This window comes from Pseudoliparis swirei, chromosome 8, assembly GCF_029220125.1.
Source record: "Pseudoliparis swirei isolate HS2019 ecotype Mariana Trench chromosome 8, NWPU_hadal_v1, whole genome shotgun sequence".
Classification (NCBI taxonomy): domain Eukaryota; kingdom Metazoa; phylum Chordata; class Actinopteri; order Perciformes; family Liparidae; genus Pseudoliparis; species Pseudoliparis swirei.
In genome coordinates this window covers 8,458,297-8,478,366 of record NC_079395.1, presented here as the reverse complement: position 1 = coordinate 8,478,366, position 20,070 = coordinate 8,458,297, and the positions used below count along the sequence as shown (strand labels likewise).

Sequence of the window (20,070 nt, the reverse complement as noted above, 5' to 3'; positions counted from 1 at the left end):
ATGTCCGACAATATCTAAACTATCTGAAACACTTGCCTCATAATCTGTCACAGTGCCTGGAAACCAAAGTGCAGCTGCAGATCTTAGTAAACAGTTATACTTAAAAGCTTATTCAGATTAATGCTCATCCAGCTCTGTTTTTCTTCTTCTGTAAAGCTAAAGTAATAAGCTTTTCTATTTTCCATGATTAATGGAGGACTGGTAGTATGCTTCAGATTTAATCTAATTGTATCACCATGCAGATGAAGATGCAGTTGCTTTGAATTTAGTCTTTTTTCTTCTTTTTCTTTGTTTGTTGCGTGCAGTTTGGAGAAGGATAAGCGAGTGATTTACCTATTCCGGTTACACATATGCAAATGTTTTTTTAACCAAGCAATTCATCATCTACAAACATTTGGTTGTAATTTTAGAAATGCATATCAGATGCGTGTATAAAGGACAACAGAGTCCCCAACATTCAAGTTACTTGTGCTTTGCTTATCTATATACAATCTAAACTACTTTCTTCTTCTACTCCACTACATTACGAGATTACACGACGAGTAATATTGTCCACAACATTCATCTGATAACTTGTTACGTTTCAGATTCAGGTTATTAATACACAATGTAAACTAGAGACCACCCGCCGCGATGCCAAGTCAGACCAGAGACCCAAATATGTTGAGTACATTATTTTGTGGTCAGCTGCAAGCAGATTATTTGACAATAGTATGGATTGAAAAAGACATTATCTCTGTTTCGTAGCATTAAATACTTTGCTGAATCCTGTGATTAAGGTTAAACGGATAAAGATGAAACTCCCTGATCAGTTAGGATCTCCACCTGGTCATCAGAGTTAAATGTACACGCAGGATACACACCGATCATCTCACTCATACCTGTTACCTCAAAGCGTCACTGAGTAGCACCTGAGCCCCCTGCTCCGGGGTCTCTTCCTACCTGTGTAGATAAGGGTTCAGAGAGAGAGAGAGAGAGAGAGAGAGAGAGAGAGAGAGAGAGAGAGAGAGATTACATTAAAATACATATACTTACATATCTAGAGCGAGAGAGAGAGAGTGCTTACATTAACATACATATACTTACATATCTTGAGGTTTATGGAGATTATATAGAGTATAAATGTCCTGAGATTTTAAAATCCATTTTTGTATTATTAAAGTAAATACTTAAAAGTTTTTCAAGCTGGATTGACACATTGATAAATATTGTTTTTTCTGTTGTCTTTTAACAGTACAACAAATTAATGGACACAAAATCTGGTTGTGACATTCAGGCTCCATTCTGTGTCATTAAAAGATATCAGCGCTCAAAGAGAGTTAGTTATATTTATTAGATATGAATCTCATCACATTCAACCTCCCCTAAATTAAACTGGATGTTATCTGTAGGATAATTAACAGTAGACATCCTAATCACTGTGCTTAATGTAGTAAACGTCTACTAAAAGCGTCTCTGTCCTACACAGCCGGACTGCTGCAGGGCTTCAAACACTGACCCAGAGTCAGTCCAGCATTCACGCTGTCATCACGCTGTATTTCCTGGGTGTTTGACATTAACATATGTCACATTCTTCCAGAAAGGAAGAGACAAGTTACTTGACTAATCTAGGCCAACAGGCACGTAAAGGTCAGAGTCCACCAAGGCCTACGTATCCTTGAAAGGTTTAAAAATGCAATGTGTTTTTGATATGTTAGTAAAAGTCCATCCAGTAAGTGGAGTGACTCTGCAGGAGGTCCAATCAGAGTAAACAGACCTTACTTCATCTCCTTGTCTTACTGTTATCCTATAAATACATAAAACTAATACAGATATTTAATACCAGCATATGCACAATGTTGTACATTTTTAAGCCGTTTATTAACAGTTACAGACTCGTTTTGATAAATTTACTTTTGCAAAGAATTATTTTCTGATTGAGGTAATTGATTTGTGAAATTGTGATCATGAATGAATTCTGTCTTTTTGACTGTATCCATCACAATTTGCTTTAAAAAAAGAAAAGCTGAGTAAATCTTTTTGTAACCAATAATGTTCCCTTTGATTTATATTTAACAAACAATACTGACAATATTTGGAGGATTATGAAGCTCTGATGTTTATGCCCAATATTAAATCATGCAGTATTGACTGGTTAAAGATGTATTTGTACAGCTTAAAAGCCCAAGATGAGAGTTTGGGTTTTGAAGGTCATATCAGATACTGAGCGTCAAAGCAATCCATATTAGCTCAAGGCAAACTTTTAGCATTCATCATTGTGGGGCGGACCACCCAAAAAGAGCCCCACGCCCCCCTCCCCTCAATCCCAGCTCACCCAACCCTCCCCTCTGTCCTCGGGTTTCAAGGCATCGCTGGCCTCCAAAAGAAAATGTCACAAAAAAGGAACTTGAACTTCAAAAGGCGACTAATCTGAAGTAGCCCGAGTTAATCGTGTGCATCTGTTTCAGCCTGAGGAGCCTCGCTCTGCCGGATGCTTCCCCGCGCAGCGAGCACCGGACACTCACCCGAAGACTCGGGGACCAAGAACCTCTCTGGTAAAAGTTGACACATTTTATTTAACATAGATGACCGACCTGTTTTCCAAATAGTCAGTTGTCAAGGCGGAAAATCAAACGTGAAGTTTGGTAACTAAAAATGTTCAAGCTTGATGTGATTCACAGCTTCCTTTGTTGAATTTATAGTAGTTATAGTGTTTATCTCAACAATAAATGAAATCTAATGAAAATATGAATAGGTTAACTCCTACCAATGAACTCGTAGATCATAAAAACCCCACTGTACTCGCACAGCCGACAGACACATTTAGTAAAAGAGATAATAAATATTAGTAACCAGAAACACAACGACAAATAAGCGCTACCGCTGCAGCCCAACAAGTTTCATGAATATTCCTTTTTAGTTGAAATGCGTTTGCAGAGTTCACAATACAAAGTAAACATTGTAAGTGATGAGTTCAAATGCATTGAACTTAGCACACACACACACAACCACACACACAAGTTGAGGCCTGAAATGCTTCCCTAATTTAAAAAATACCATCCTCTTGGTAAACAAAGCAGACACAGTCAAAGGTTTGTATGAAGCAAAGCCGCAGATAATCTTTCTGGCTGCCAACCTATTTCAGCTCTGAGATCTGTTCTCATGATACCTCCTCCTCTCCCTCCTCCTCCTCTTCCTCCTCCTCCTCCTCCTCCTGCTAAACATACTTGTGACAAACAACTCTTCTCTAATGCTTTTATCTTTTATTTACACAACATAGCCAAATGTAGACAGTCTGGAAAATAATCTTTGTGACTACAGTCAGCCCAACATGTTGAATCTCCTGAGAGCAGATATCTGTGTGTCCGTCCCTCAGAGTCTTCTTCAGAGACTCCACGTTTAGTGAAGAAGGTTCAGCAGCTCCAGACGGAGTCATTGATCGTAGACGACATCATTCACCGTCATGTGAAGCCGCCCCAGAAAATAAGTTGTGTTTTGATTTCTTCCAGCACGAATTGCTTGTAATCTAAACACCTGTATTCCACAGCTGGGTGGAGCAAATTTGGGCAACATGCATTCTGGAAAAGTTAGGATATTCAGAAAGTAAAAATAAAAAAATAAAAAAAGTAATCACATTAGGTTTAGGGAAAGTAAGATTTTCAGTGAGTGAAAAATGTGAAATTTGAGCTCATCAGAAAATGATTTAACATATGAGGGTGGATTATTTGAGCTCCAGAAAGCCACGCAAAATCTCAGTTTCCAAAGAAAACAAATATGTCAGACTAAATTACCCAACATGTTGATCTTATTTTGACTCCGGATGCAAAAGGTGTCACCAGATGTTCTCCATCTCTGCAGCGGAGCGACCCGACTGTGATCCTACGATATGACACACAGGAGCCGGTCGTCACTGACATCAGTAGTTAGATTTCTCTCTATCTGGTTCGACGGACCCCCAAACAAACGGTGTGCATTCCTCTATACGTGGGACAGAGGGAAAGAAAACTTGGCCTGGCAGATAGTAACTACAGCACCATGTGGCCTGCCATTGAAGACTACCCGAAACCACATGTGTGAATCCCACACACACACACACACACACACACACCCTGGTGTCGTTGAAAGGGGGTGATTAGGGGGAAGCCAGAATCAAAGGTACACGTCTTGCAAATTAAAGGACTTGCAGACCAACCATCTTGTCCTCTCTCACGCAGGAATGCTCCTCATTAGACGGCTTCCTTAATGTGAACCAGCAGTCCGCAGACGCGGGTTGGAGTGGGTGGAATGTCTTCAGTGCGTCTGGATGGGTTTAAATCTGAACGTAACAGGATATGTTGCAGGATCAAAGTGATCGCTGTTGCACGAGGAGGGGAAGTTCCGGGAAAATGAAATCAATCAACTAAAGATATATTTCAGCTAAATCACTAAAAGCTAAAAATATATATTCTTACTTAACACCAGTGGTTTAGTGCCATGCAACACATTTTGCAAATGCCATTTTTTACATATAAAACAAGGTTTTCAGGGCCGAGGCTGCTTCTTTGCGTCTCTCAGAACTAGAGTGCTGCAGACGGATGACATCAGTCGAGGACGTGTCTCTGCTCGAGCTTCTTTCCCCCTGCAGGGCCACGACTCACCAGACAATCTGTCAAACCTCTCAATAGATCAGACACGGGCAGACACATATTATGACAACATTTTTTTATTAAATTCAACTTACATAATGGGAAATGCCATGAAGCTGCAACATTGCTGTGATCGTTTTCAAAGGGACTATTTCTTTTGTAGAAGAAGCTTCTTCCTACAAGCTGGAGATCTCAAAACCACCACAGACTAAACCAATTTACATGAACCGATCTCATATAGCAAGATATGGACATACAAAGCGTATTATTATTTGTATTAATCTAACTGTTGTTGTCTACATACTGACTTCGGCACCTCCTGTTTAACTGCGATGGGATTTTTCCAGCAGGGGTTCCTTAAAGCCACAGAAGGTTCAGCTGAAACCAACTGCCACTGACACACTAAAGCAAACAGAGCAGATTGATTAAAGAGCTAATAAAATAATAATTAATGACATCATCGATCATTAACTACTTCAATCCAGTGTTAATGGCCAGCCTTTCCGTGCGACGGACCCTCATTTGTCAGTGTCCAAGTTAAGAAGATAACGCTGATTCATCTCCAGAGGGGATATTCTCTTACCTTCTACCTGTGGAAGAAAAACAACAGTCCCACATCTGAAGAGGTGGCGGCCATCAAAGGGCTGTCAATGAATCACAAACACCCGCCCCGTCTTCCTCGTCCCTCTGTGTCCACGACGTGATGGATAGCAAAGCACTTGAGAGGGAAGTCAACACACAAGGAACATCCACTCTCGTTCACCGCCTCGAGTTCGCTGCTCTTAACTCGCATTAACTTGATCACGCTGGTAAATTATTCACCGCGGGAGCCGTTTAATCATCTGACTTTATTTGACCTTTCAGAAAGCCAACAGGGCCGTGTCCTAGGTGTGTGTGTGTGTACACTCCAGGGAAAGGTATGTGCTAAGTGAGTGTGTGTATAGAATTAAAGTCAGCGGCGCATCCTGTTTACATTCACAGGCTCCGCCCCTCTCGTTAGGAGTCAGGTGGAGCTTCACTAGTGCCTTGCTTTGGAGCCGCGTTGGCTTCAGCTTTAGTTTCTTGCAGATGTGTAGAGAAATAGGAGCACGTGGCGCCCCGCGTTAGCCTAACGGCACCGCCATCGCCGCTCCACCTGTTCCCTGCACAGGGCGTTCATTTTGTGCCGGAGAAGCAACTGTCGGGTCCAAACCCCTCTGAAAGCGGCCCGCCGACCTTCTCCCCACGAGGTGTTTATGGCAGCCGGTTTGATTTGAGGCCCTTGAGCTATCTGACCTCTCCTGATCCCACATTCATATGCAATAACGGTGCGTTCATTCCGGCAGGAGCCCGTGCCTTCGCTAAGCCGCGGTTTGTAATCTTATATTGTGGGAATAGGACAGAGAAATCTCCACCTTTCATCCCCGTTTGAGTGTTCAAGTGTAAAGGACTCAAAGGCACTTGTGGTCGGACGGGGATGAGTGATGAATGTGGCTTCGGATGATTTCACAGGAAGTGTATGTGCACGTAACAACTGCTCATATCTTACCGCTCTCTCTCTCTCTCTTTGTTCGGTTTCGGCCACAACAACCAGTCCGATTGAATTATCACTTCTACTGAACCAACACATTACACGATGTCAGGCGGTGGTTGCCAGATAGTGAGTTCAAAGGTGCTGGTGACCACTTGTAATGGTTTGGAGACAAGGCCTCCACTGTTCACGGGGCGGCTCCGTGTGCACGGGGAGGCTACAGCTGCTGATAGCGCCGGCTCGGGACTGATGGGGGTCATGTGTGACAGGATGAAGCTTACAGCGGTAATCTCCGGATTCGCGTTGCTTGTATTTGAGTGACATCTGTGGTGCTGAGCGGTCATTGCTGCGGGGTTTCCTGAACCACATCGCCCAGCAAACACGTGTCGAACAGAGGCTTTAATTCCGTGATTCAAAGATGCAATGCTTTTGATGAAGAGAACAAAAGTATACCAATGTTTTAATAGATCTCTTGTTGTTTTTTCGGGGGAGAGGGGGTGATTCTCTGCACTTACTCGATTGAGATGGAACTTCTTAAAACTCCCTCAACCTGAACCAGGTCCCTGTGTTTTTTGTTTCTAGTTTGCGATATGACTGACCATTTGGTTGCGTATCCTTTAGAGAGATATTGGTGTGTAAGAGACACTATGGATGACTCCTTCCCTCTTGTGCCATCGTACGCATGTAAAGCATATGTTTTCATATCAGATTCCAAAGAAATGTGGCTTGAGTTAAAGATGAATATTTTCCGAGACCCCCACTAACCTTGTGTGTTTCCCAGTGAGGGTCCTGGGGTCTGAGGGTCCGGCAGACGAAAACAGAGGCCCCTCTCATGAACACCAGACCCCAACACGGCTGGCTGACATCAAAGTTCGCCTCCGCGCTCAGACAGAGACAAGACAGAGAGAGAGAGCTCAAGCGGACAGAAATCAATGTGATACATGTATCGTCTATTTTCCCTCAGCAAGACGTCCTTAGATTAAGCAGCAAAATAAATAAAAGCCACCTGGAGCCACAGACTAAAGAAACAACTTCTGATAATTGATATTTGAACACCTGCTGAGAAAAGAGGAGAGCGAGGCTCTCAACTTCGGGCCAACTCGTATACCGTTAAGTTTGATCACAGCTCCTCTACCAAAGACTGACTTAACATTCAGCTGAATGAGACGTTCTCTTCTTCCCCTTCATCTCGCTTCCATAGGCCGTCATGATAATGTTGCCAACACTTCTGAATCACAAGTAGAGGCTGACTGTGGCCCTTTCCCCTCAGGTCAAACCAGAGGACCGTGTGACAGTGGAGTCATGATGTGGGAGGTGGAAGGAAACAAGAAAGTGGTCTGTCTTTACGCCAAGTTATGTCTGGAGCACATTTAGAAACTTATCTGACTCTCCCAGGAAGCTTTTCGCTGAAATGCAATTTGTATCATTTCTTATGGCATGCATTAAATCAAAGCTGTCGACGCAGAGCACACACACATCTTTCACAAATGCCTCTGATGTGAGGTTGAAGGGACAATCACTCAAGTCCTGTCATTGGTTAAACTCACTGGGTTTGTGTGCCGGGTCAAAGGCTCTATTGGGAATTCATCATCGATTCTTTCTGAGTTTCAGTTGAAATATTTTTGACAGCTTTGGTCAAAAAAACTAAACAAAAACCTCAAAGCTCAGAGAATTAATTATATGGTACCTTTATGTTAACCATCTGCTCTAACGACATGAAAAAGGATGTGTGAACATGTATTTGTGAGGTCAAACAGGAAGTAGATCAGACAACTTCTTTATCAAAATTCAAATCCAAAATGAGATTTAATAAAATTCCAATGCAGTGAATAATTTACAACCCTTGTCATATAGAAGCATTTAACATGCAATTAAATACTCAGCTGTAGCCAGGATTTTAGAAATGTACACCTTCTCCTCACTACACAAGAATTTAAATAGGTTGAGGAAATAGCAAAATGTCGAATAAGCATATTTAACGAAATCTAAAAGAACTGGAATCACTGTTGTCTGCTTTGTTTTAAGGATAAATATCAGATAACTGCCCAAACTCAACTGCCCTCCACTGGGCGTGTCCGGTATCTATACGACGTCTTTTATCTGCTCAATGTGTTGGTTCGAGTAACAGATTCAAGGTTTGGGGCAGATTAGATAAAACATTTTTTATAATCTGATTACAGCTGCTATTCTTGTTCATGCCCTCAGCTACTCCCCAGATGTGCTTTACCAAAAAAAGAAAATGCTGCCTTTAGATCCGTCTGTGTGATCACTGAGGGAATTTCATTAGAGTAAGACCTCCATGACTGACACTGATAACAGCAGAGGAGGAAGAAGGGGAAGAGGAGAACAGTGTGGACTGTGTTTGACCAAAGACAGCACTTAGTTGTTATGTGTGTGTGTGGGGGGAGAGTTGAAAGCTGGGTAAGAGATGGGACCAAAAAAAGAGCAGAGTGGGGGAGAAGGGAGGGGAGAGGAAACATAAGAGTGGGATGGAAAAGGAGGTAAAGGAGATGATAGGAAATAAGACAAAGTAAGGGAAGTAACAATACGAGAGGATGGTAAAGAAGAGGAGATAAGAGGATGAGAAAGGAAAGAGGGAGACCCAAATGAGAGAGGAGTGGGTGGGGTAGATGAAGGAGGTGAATATGCCGAAAAAGCTCAGAGAAGAGAATAATGTTAGAAACAAAAGAAATGAAAGTTAAGGAGGGGAGGGGATGAGCGTTCAAAAAAAAGGGGAGGGGAGGAGGTGAAGAAGAAGAGTGGCAAAAAAGAAGTCAAAAAAGAGAGAAAAGGAGAGAGGAGAACGGGAGGATGAGGAGAAGGCAGGAGAGTGGAAAATATAGGAGCGGATGCTACGGGATGGATAAAAGAGGGGACAGAATGAAGAAGAGGAGAGATACGTAAAAGCAAGGGGAAGAGGAAGAAGGGGAAATGAGGAAAGGAAAGAACAGGAGAGAAAGAGAGAGAGAGGGGGGGGGCAGTGACATGGGAGAAGGTGAGGAGACCTGGACTCCAAAGGGATGCGATGGTAATCTCTCAGCTGGAGCATCTGGTCCGGCGCTGCAGAGAAGGCCCGAAAACCTCCGCCGGTCAACGCCATGCCGGTCAACAAAGACAGACCTTGTGGATGCACCAGGTCACACGTAATAAACCTGCTTGGATGTGGCGTCCTGGGAAAGGAAGAAGCTGGTCAGGGAGGAGCTGCCGTGTCCACGGTGACGAGGGGAACATTCCTCACGGATCCTCCCTGCATTAATGTGACTATTACTCTGAAGACGAGCCGGTAATCGAGTGTTATTTTACAGTCGTGTCGTACTCCAAGTGCTGCCATATAAATCATTTTAATAGCCCCAGTGTGTTCGTACCGTAACTGGAGGTACACAGTCGGTGATTATTGCTATTGGTTCGAGAGGCCTTTTAGATCAGGTCAGGTATATAAAATGTCTCCTGAAAAGACAATCGAGGGACACCGTGACCATGAAGTCCTTCAAACTGAAGATATTCCAGATGGCGCTCACGTGGAGGACGACGACGTCACCGGAGACGCTCATGAGCGTTAGCAGCTCTGATTAAAAGCCGTTCCGCTCGGGGCAACACAAAAGACTGCTGACTTTTCCTTTCATGCCCATTTATCACATGGAATTGTTTGTATACAGTTGTTTTATTCTCCCCGTGTGTGATTGTGTACGTGTGTGTGTGTGAGAGATGAATGTAATTAAAGTTTTTTAATTAGACGTTCTTTTCTGGGAAGCCTGTGGCAGCACTGGGTGGAGCCAGAGTGGAGACAGGAGGTTTGTGGTCTGGCTGAGGGAACCACGCCGGCAGGGGTAATGGAAACCGGGTGCACGCACGCACACACACACACACACGTGACTACCTGCATTATAGAATTCAGCCTGTTGACACGTACATTCCCTAAATACTAGGGCTGTCAATCGATTAAAAAAATAAACTAATTAATCGCGCATTTTGAAATTCATTAATCTCGATTAAAAGGTTTTTTTTCTTCTAAAGACTAAATCTTCTAAATGAATGAGTAATCTCTTCAGACAGCGTGTATTTTAGACACTTGTTTAATTGTATTATTTTTTAAAGACAAAACTTCACACAGAGCTGTGTTTTCAAAGAGGCTCCTACCTATAAAGTGCCAGCGAGGTTAATATCGTATTTTTAATATCGTGGATGATAAATTGTTTCTTCAGTGAAACATCAGATTAGAGAAACAAGGTGTATTAGAGACCCCATTGGTCCTGTCATCTTTAACATTGAACAACAGCAGAACAAGTGGCCTTGGTAAACTGACAAATATGTAATGTTAACCCTCTGGAGGATGGGCTCATTTTCTCGATTTTACAAAAAAATGTAAATTCACCTTTTACAGGCTTTTGTATATGACACATATCAGTGTTTCCCCCACCATTCTATCAGGGTGAGGCCCCGCCCCCCTGTAATGTTCTCTATCGCGCCAGATTACAGCAGAAGTAATGTACGGTTCTTTCCTTCAAGACGTCTTTGTTCTTGTATTAAACTAAACGTCTGTTGTTGGTCGTCTCTCCAGCAGCATGTCATTCTGTCTCCACGTGTCGTTCACTCTTCTCGGCTCTCCGTCCCGCGCGCCGCAGAGCTCCATGCCGGCGCGTCTGCGCGCGCATCGGGGCGGAGAAGAAAAAAAGAAAAGTCGCCTGCACCTTCCGCCCCGCGGCACCGACACGTCGCCCTCTGCTTCTCTGTGAATATCGAGGAGCAGACGGGAGGAAGGAGGCGGACTGCCGCGGTTTGACACTCACAGGAGTGCAAAAACTTCAACTCACACCGGAAGTAAACAAAGTTGCGTTAAAATATTTTAGTGCGTTAATCGCGGCCAAATTAATCGCATAGATTAACGCGTTAACGCTGACAGCCCTCCTAAATACCGATGATGTGTGCATGCATACATAAAAACAAATATGGGCCAACACACACACACACACTCTCCTCCATACTGATGCACAATCCTCACGCACAGGCACGGCTACACGCAGGGGAGGCACACGCATGAATGCACATGCACGCTCACTCGCTGCCTGTCACTCACTCCTGGATGTGCGTGTGCACACACAGCACTCATTATAGATGTAAATAGCGCACACCAACATATAAACACTCTCCGATGCAAGCGCACACACGCGCATGAATGCACACTCGCACTCTCAGCCCCGACCCCCAGGCGTTACACATGCATACACACACATATAAAATGCACTTAGGCACGGGCTTCAGCTCACACATACAAACGCAATAAGTCTTCATCACTCAAAACCGGTGGCCCGCACACACACACACGCACACACCAATATATAGTAATTAATGCACACATGTCAAACCTCTCTACAAATACACAATCAGTCACGACACAAAGGCACACAAACTCCAATCAGTCAAACAATGAGATGCAAAAACATAACCTACATCATTCACTGGCTGTAATGTTCTCACGCTCTCTATATATCACTCTCTCTCTCTCACACACACACACACACACACAGCAGGGCCAGGAAATGCAGAAAACAGATCCCGAGGATCTACTGGTCAGTTTTTTTCTCTCCAGCAAACTGTTTTAACCTCAAACTGGAGACGATCAAACTCTTCCTCTGTTGACAGTGAGGAACAGATCAATCTGGAGATACGCGAGGCCACTTCATCAAACGACCCCCGCCCTGTGCGGTCAAGCTCTCGTAAATAGGCATCGCCGCCTGACCGTCGGTGCAAACAGAGCGGAGACCGTGAAACTCCGGTGCTGCACCGGCCACGAGATGTATGTAAATATATGGAAAACACCGAGGCGTGAGAGGGCATACATCTCACCGAGCCACCATATGTGCTTTTTCAGTGAGGGCAGCTCCCTTGAATAAACCCCAGTGACACTTCTACTGGTTCGGCATTGGTCGAGGCCTGGTGGGTCCGCGTGAGCAGGTCACATTGGGCGGGAGCAGGTCACTGGCTGTGAGCAGGGCCCCATCTAGTGTCGCATGCGGAGTATGAGAGAGCTGCTGCTCCCTGACGCCGGAGCACAGCCATGTTGGGCGGAGGTTGGATTTCTCGCTTTGATTTTCTTGTACCAAGTGTTTTTCGGGCCGCCGTGAAACACTGGTGGGGGTCACCGAGAGGTCAGTTTCACGTCGGAGTCTAAACCTAAGCGCTGAAACGGAGCAGAACAAACCCGAAAAGGTGCAGCGGACTTCCGGGTTTGGGAGGGGGAGGAAGGAGGGGTCAGCAGATGTGACTGTTTGCATAGGAAGGACTAACAAACAAACCGAGGCAGCGCTCCATCTCTGGGTGGAAGAAGGATTCATTATTAAGAAGAGCCGCAACTTCCATCATTTAAACAAATTACTTTCTCGATTCATATTTTAATCCGTAGTCAACACTGAAGAATATGCACACAAAAATCCCAAGATATTCCGTCTACTTTCACATTATAAAAAAAGTCCATAAATGCATCTTTACACTAGAGGAGTAACGATGAGTCCATCGACAGACAAAGTATTTGCATTTGCTTTTATAATCGTTGACGCGACGCGGCGGACAGAAAGATTGCGCCAGTTTCTCAAATGGGAGGATTTGCTGCTTTTTAGTGCGATATCGCAGTGAGCCGAATATTTACAGTCGCTCAGACACACCAAACCTTACTGGGAAACTGAGATGGATATAGTATGGACCCAACAATGAAGGCAGTAAAGAATCAACAACTTTGTCGGTTTTACTTCACAAACACAATTCTGAGTTTATCAGTCTGCTGCTGCACACACCCGTCGCCCCCCCCTCCCCTTAACAGACCATCATGGACCTTTTTAATTATTAAATATATTGTAAAAACCAGAACACACTTTCCACAGCCAGATCAGTTTGCGTTTAAAAGTCCACAAACTTTCTCACCACAACAAACCCAAGACGTCACCATTTGACCAATTTAATCAATGTGGCGACTGCAGAAGACGGACGTCTCTGAACACCTGTGAGATGCACACAACAGAGCAATCTTTCACATCTGATACAGAGTTTTCGGGTTCCTTTGGGTGCGGCGCAGAAACTTCCACTGATAAAAAGAGAGACTCCGGAAGGTAGAAATGACCCCCGCCGAGCTCCAATCAACAATAAGCAAACTTGGCAAAGACAATAAAACACAGCAAATGGTGTTTATTGTCAAAGTGGAGGAGTAGGACAATGTTATATGTGCATATGTTGTTATTGTGTACTCTAATTGTGCAACAGACGAAGCTACAGTATATACAGACACCTATCATTAACCGTTGATAGCTGGATGACAGTTATACTGTATAACAGTAAATCTAGTTGGCCGGTTGCTTGAGCGGGACAGCCTTCAGAGACGATCCGTCAAATGCCCAAGACTTTGGTATCATCTGCATCAAATGCAAAATGGTGACTCTTACTCTTACAGTGTAATATCAATCAATACAACTAAACACATCCATTAAAAACATCCACATGAATATACTCAATGCAACAAATGTTATGCAGAAAAAAAAAAAATCTCTTTCCTCCCCCCCCATCACTCGGTTTCTCTCTTTTTATCTCCATAAAATCCAGTAAAGGTTAAACAAACATTTAAATGTTACACATCCCATAAAACGCAAAAGAGAATTAATGTTATGAGAACACCGCCCCCCCCCCCCCCCCCCCCCGTAGTCTACATAGCAACAATGCTTTGTGAAAAATATACGTATAGTAGAGTGAGCGAAACATTTACATGATTTTACAGGTGGAAAGAAAACATCGTTTTGACATAACTCTTTTGAATAATAATAACAATAATAATACAGCCCCACAGTCTCGTGAACATGCTCTGGTCTCTCGTTACTCACGCTGATCATTGTCCGTGTGACGCCGGGCCGTCGGCCCGTCACGGGGTTGTGGTTCTCGGTGCGGACACGTGGATGTCGGCACGTCGATGTGTCAGTACGAGTGTTTCGGGGCGTCTGCCGGCTCAACAGTCCCCCGAGTTGTGCGAATGTGGCCCGGTCTCCATTTTCCAGTCTCTCTGGTCGGCGGCCTCTGCCTGGCCGTGCTGGGAGGCGGCGGGAGACAGGGACATCTGTCGGCGGGGGTTGCCGCTGTGCATGGTGTTCCAGTGGCGCTTCAGATCCGACGCTTTGATGAAGGCCTTTTCGCAGGAGCCGCAGTTGAACGGCCGCTCGCCCCGGTGCTGCCGTTCGTGGTCCTTCAGGTGAGACTTGTGCTTGAAGGCCTTTTCGCACAGTTGGCACGCGAAGGGCCTCTCGTTGCTGTGGACCCTCTCGTGCCTCTTCAGGTCGGGGCCCCGGATGAAGGCCTTGCCGCACACCACGCAGCGGTGGGGCTTGAAGCCCGAGTGGATCTTTAGGTGCTCCTTGAGGTGGGCGGCGGTGGTGAAGGCTTTGGGGCAGTGCTCGCAGGCGTAGGGGCGGTTGGCGGTGAGCAGCCGCTCCTTTTTGGCGTTGTGATCCATGGGCTTTGACCCCGTGCTCTGGCAGGAGCCGTGGTCGCGGTGGCCGTACAGCAGGTACTCCAGCTTCATGTCGCTGGACGAAGAGGAGCCCCAGCCGTGGCTGTGGGGATCTTTGCTCATGTTGGTGTTGTAGTTGTGCGGCTGAGACACGTGAGAGCCCCCGGGCCCCATGCCCTCCATCCCCTGGTCGTAGAAGCTGTTCTTCCTCACTTCCTCCATGGCCAGCTCCTTCAGGATGGCGTCCTGAGCTCGCATGCCGTGGTCCCCGGGCGCCTGGTTCTCCCGGGTCTTCATGTTGGTCAGCTCACGTTTCTGGGTGCACAGGTTATCCAGGAAGTTGATTCCCAGGATCTGTCCGGATGACATCATCATATTGATGTCCTTCTTCCTCACAGCGAGCCGGGCTGTGTACATGTAATTGAGCACCTCCTCAAAGATATCGGAGCGGATGAAGTCCAACTCCACGATGGAGTTGTCCTCGTCGCTCTGCTTCTTGAAGAGCTTTTTGAAGTAGTTGCTGCAGGCGGCCAAGACACAGCGGTGAGCCCTGAACTCTATGTTTTCCACCACCACCACCACATCACAGTGCTCACCTTCCATCCTCTGCTGGTTGAGCATCTTCAGAAATGTGGCTTTGTGGTCATAATCAATATATCTCAATAAATCAGACATGTTGCAGGTCAAATTGGAGCAACCTGCAGAGGAAAAAACAGTGAACAGTTAAATACTTTGCACAATTAGACGAGCATGGTCATATGAACATAACCGGCACAGCAGAGCTCCACTTGCATGCTTCTTATGATCCTTAAAGGTTGCGTTCAGGAGCAAACATGCACACAGTTGCAGCGGTAACTTGCAAACTAACGCGGTGTCGCTTTAGCTGAAAAATGACCGGTAGAAATGCAGAGAGTAAACAAAAGTAGCTTAATCAATCATGCAGAAATTCTTATGAAAAGAAGAAAGAAAGAAAAAACACAGACACGCGAAAGGCCGGACAGCAGTAAAAGCCGCAGTAACGCTGGCAAAATGATATAAATTCAAACGGAAGCAAACAGATGGGACTTTTCTTAACTTAAGCCACGCGTTTTAGCCGCTGAGCTCGCGTGACAATCGCGTCGCGTGCAGAAAGGATAACCGTAGCAAGAACATTTCACATTTCACTGCGCCCAGCCATTTTGGTCAGCAAGCCTCCATTGGCATGTTTCTGGTGTCTTTAAAGCAGTTCGCAAACAAGCGGAGCGCGCGGCGGCGGTCAGGCGGACGAACGGCGGAAATAAAACCGCCGCGCGGTTTCCTGCTTCGTCCCAAGCGACCAAAGACAAAGTAAGAAATGTTAATACCCGAAGCCCTGAACGCGATCCTTGTGTTGTCACGCAAGGCAGTCGACGACGATCCAGAGCTGTCGTTTTTCCTCTTCCTCCTCTTGTTGTGACTATTGGGCTTCACAGGAAGCGGCGCGTCGTTTTGCCGCCACCTACAGCACCGGAGCGGGTACTCCGCGAAGATCGTCTATGTCCGCGTAGAGGATTCGCTTCTTTTTTTTTCGCCGCCACATTTAAATATGTCCCTCGATTATTTGTTTGACGAACTTTGACGGAGCGTTTTGTGGCACTATAGAAAAACATATTTCAAAGCGGGAAAGGGAAACCCACTGGGATTTATTCCGTGGGTCAAAATTCTACACACAATGGCTGTTCATTCTTAAAATAGACATGTTTTTTTTGTCGGACTCAATGGGAAGAAACGACGCCAAAGTGCCCTCTTGGATCCAGAGTGACGTCATGCCCTCCACGTCACCTTCCCGCTGCTCGGATCCCGCCACATGCAGCTCACTGTGTTTTTTGTTATGCACTAAAGTAACACCAATTTTCTTGTATGTGGAAACTTGGCAACACATTTTTTTCTGATTTCTGATAATGTGCCAACATTTCAAATTTAGTGCAAAATAATGGACGTAATCATTTGGAGTTAACGTATACATGTACTTGTACCACGATGTGATATTGTAAATTCATAGCTACATCTTATGATCGTCACCTTTTGAGCTGCTTAATCTTTTTGGCATTTTGTTTGCATTATTGATATTTATATATTATAGTGCATACTTGCATTCTCATACAACTGCCACTACACAAATTGCCCTACTTTATGTCTTAGCTTATATACATGGCTCACTTACACAACATAGCCTCCTACTTTGGGCAAATAAAGTACATTTTATATTAAACATTCAATATTAATTTCATTGCACTCTGCAGGCTTGCACTATTCTATGTATTTTTTCCCCCCATTTCCAGAAACAGTTTGACTTGCATATACTTTTAGTTTTATACGCATCTATTTCCATCTTTTGTTCATAACAGATCAAATTCCTTTTGTACACATACTTGGCCAATAAAGCTGCAGAATCATGTCTTTCCTTTATTTAATAACTGAAGAAGCAACTAATGCCATTCTAAAGCGCCAAAAACTAGTTTAAAATCTTGATTATTCATTAATATAAATCATTCTTGAGCATGAATATACAAATGTTGTTCAAGGAACATGCCACTTTGTATTAAAGGTTTAACACTCAACAACTCAGTTAACCTGTTCCATCAGGATCATGGGGTTATACTTTGATAGACAGTGGTCTGGCAACACAAACAAACTTATTACTAAATCATGATCCCGTGTTTTCATCACTGGTTGCACACCGGTAATAAAAACATAGACAAAAGCAGAAAAACACATCGGCTTTATCTCTTCACATTTAGAGACTAGAAGATGAATATCCTGATGGTTGTTCACCTTCATGTTAAGGTAGACTAAAGGTCCATTTCCAAAATAAATTAAGACAATTATTGCAAAACTGTAAACACGTATTTTTCATTTAAGCAAGCTGTAACATTTGATCAACATTTTTATTTACAGTGCCATTGTTAAGACAGCTCATGCCTCTAGTGATTATTTTGCACTCTGCAGGCCACTGAGGCCGACACGTCATCTCTTCTCGTGTACAGTAAGTCTTCATTCAGTCCCATTGGACACAAAACAGAGATGGTTTGTGGGAAAGGATTCGATTAGAAAGACCCACGTGTCCTCCCTCCTTGCGTTGACCCCGTCGCACCCAGCAACAGAAACAGAGTGCGACCTCACCTCTTTTTGCTTCTCTTTGACACACACGCACGTTCCCAGCGGGCGGAGCTTTAAAAGCCTGCGTGCGTTCAACGTAATTACCTTTGGTGGTAAAAAAAAAAATCCTGTCTTAATTACCCAGAGGGCGCTTCTTTAAGTGGTTTAATGAATAATAGATCGACTACAATTTACAAATCCAACCTCTCCCATGTATACATTTTAATTCCTGTTTAAGCTTAAGATTTAAATGATCACGTGTTGTCCATCAGGATATTTCATGCTTGAGGACATGAAATCCGGGTTGGCTCCTTTAGCTCAGCTTGATCCTGCGCCAAGATACACTAGCGTATCTTTGATGGGGTTTTAAAAGTAAAGAGCGGACCAATGAAAATGGGTTCAGTGTCACAAGCTACAGCATAATACATAATGTGTAGACTATTACGACATGAAGCCATCACATGACTATTGCCTTACAAAATGGTCACAACCAGTAACTAAATCACTTATTTGAATTGTCACTCAGAACTTCGGCTTTGATTTAAGTTGTTAACACTGACTCAATATCTCAGTGTTAAAATACTTAAAAACTCACATCAATGGGTCTAACGGTGGCATCTTTCAGTACGATGGTCGACATGTTATTAGAGAGAAAAAACAGCAGATTAAAACAAATGCATTTGCCACTTTTATTTCATCGTTTTGAGGAAAAACATGGCTGTACACGAACAATACTCGGTTATTCAGATAGAGTTGAACAGATGAGGGCGGAATATAGTTGGCATGTTCTGGGTGGGTGGGGGTGGGGGGAGGGGAGGAGGAGGAGATGGACAGATCTCTCTTGGCTTTGCATCTAATTTGAGCAGAGCTCGGCAGTCTGAGCCCTTCGCCTCACAGCCACACAAACCTGGGACATTTGGCGCTGCAGCCGATCGGCCACCCTGGAGAACATTCAAAGCCTGCACAGGCACATTAAAATATATTTCTTGCACAAAAACAAAAACAAAAACTTGATTCCTTGGCATCTGCCAAAACGGACCGCGGTGGAATCAAATCGACGAGGAAAAAAACGACAAAATACTGAAATGATCGTAAAAAGAAAAAGCAATTCAGGTAGACGTGAATAAAAGCAAGTGTGAACGATAATTTTCTATTCTCCTAGGAAAGCGGCGATATGTACAGAACTGGGCTGCAGTGATTTCTGTAGTAGTGGCATCGCAGACGATAAATCAGAGGCTTGTTGGAGGAAGTGAGGCGATGCTCGCTGGCAAATGAGGTTGGCACTTCCACAGCAAAGTTAAACAGCGTCTGCTCCCTAACAGATACAGCGACGTTAAGTTTCTGGAGTGATGGCATTATTTCATAAATAAAACGTTGCTACAATAATTATTTTCAATAATCATAAAAATGCATCAATGTCATAAGGCAGTGTAAGCAAACGGTTTGCTTGCTGCACGCGCGGAGATTCGGCGTGCAGGCGGATCGAGAACCGCGTTTTAAAAATCGTACGTTTCAGTATAATCTGGACATTTCGTATGATGATGCAACATTTGCGTCCTTCTCATGCAAGATGCATTTATTTAATTAGCGGGTGATGGCTGCGACTAGCGGCGGGCTGCAGCATTAGGAGAGTAGGAGCCGTTCTAGTCTTCTGAGAGTCCCGGAGTAATATGTGGAGTTGTGGATGTTGCATTGTGGGTAGTTGAACCGTGTTACTCCTGGAAGGACAGAGGAGACAGCAGTTAGTACATCCTGCTCCTTCCATCACGTGTGGACCTTCAGCGCCGCAGTACAGCCTGCAAAACACGGGAAATCAGCCCAATTAAAAGATTACGGTAGATTTAGCACCATGAATAGATGCACTGAGGGACGACACACACACACAACATAGATACACACAGGCTTCTTGGGGACATTCTGGCTATAACTCACTCACTAACAATGTTCAACTATTTCACGACCCATTTTAAGTGTGACTACGGGCAACGAGTCACAGAGGCTGGGGTCCCCACTGAGGGAAACACAGAAAACCTCGACCAATATGACTTCAATTAAAACGGTAGTGCATTAAAATAAAAACACAACTCTCCGACAGTGTGCCATGCTTCACAAAACTAATCTGCTCTCCGGCCCTCGTCACAGACCAGCATTTGAAGGAATTGCTTTTTAAGAGCAGCGTTCTGGATTTCACCAACAGCCCTTTACAGTCAGAAGTTCAGTTAATGTGTTACATTCAAAAGCAGACCGACTTTGAGATTAGTTAGGGTTATTCATACATTATTAGTGATTTTAGGGATTATAATCTAATAAATGAGGCTGAAATAAAACATTTGTTGAATGTTACAAAAAACACATTT

General features: G+C 44.3%; 2 protein-coding genes across 17 annotated transcripts in view; both read right to left on the bottom strand.

Annotated features, from left to right (window-relative positions):
• Positions 1-13,275: 13,275 nt before the first annotated feature.
• LOC130198656 (zinc finger and BTB domain-containing protein 14-like) lies at positions 13,276-18,393 on the bottom strand. 2 transcript variants are annotated; one of them, XM_056421904.1, is made up of 2 exons: positions 18,309-18,393; positions 13,276-15,294 (listed from the first exon to the last, which is right to left on the bottom strand). In XM_056421904.1, exon 2 carries the CDS (start codon positions 15,269-15,271, stop codon positions 14,099-14,101), a length of 1,173 nt encoding a protein of 390 aa, XP_056277879.1. In that variant the 5' UTR covers positions 15,272-15,294; positions 18,309-18,393; the 3' UTR covers positions 13,276-14,098. The 2 variants fall into 2 exon arrangements, with proteins under 2 accessions (XP_056277879.1, XP_056277878.1); XM_056421903.1 differs by lacking the exon at positions 18,309-18,393 and adding an exon at positions 15,940-16,590.
• The window catches only part of epb41l3b (erythrocyte membrane protein band 4.1-like 3b), a 45,954-nt gene continuing 44,272 nt past the window's right edge, over positions 18,389-20,070 (bottom strand). For 14 of the 15 annotated variants that reach the window (XM_056421888.1, XM_056421892.1, XM_056421887.1 and 11 more), the window contains one exon: positions 18,389-19,431. Coding sequence is in view for 1 of the 15 variants with exons in the window: in XM_056421892.1 (XP_056277867.1) it covers positions 19,426-19,431 (6 nt within the window). In the remaining 14 variants the exon portion in view is untranslated. Of the gene's footprint in view, positions 19,510-20,070 lie in introns of all 15 variants that reach the window. The other variant, XM_056421889.1, reaches the window with a different exon arrangement.

Bases quoted from the DNA above. Each gene is read 5' to 3' on its own strand.
- LOC130198656 (XM_056421904.1), bottom strand. From the start codon at position 15,271: ATGTCTGATTTATTGAGATATATTGATTATGACCACAAAGCCACATTT.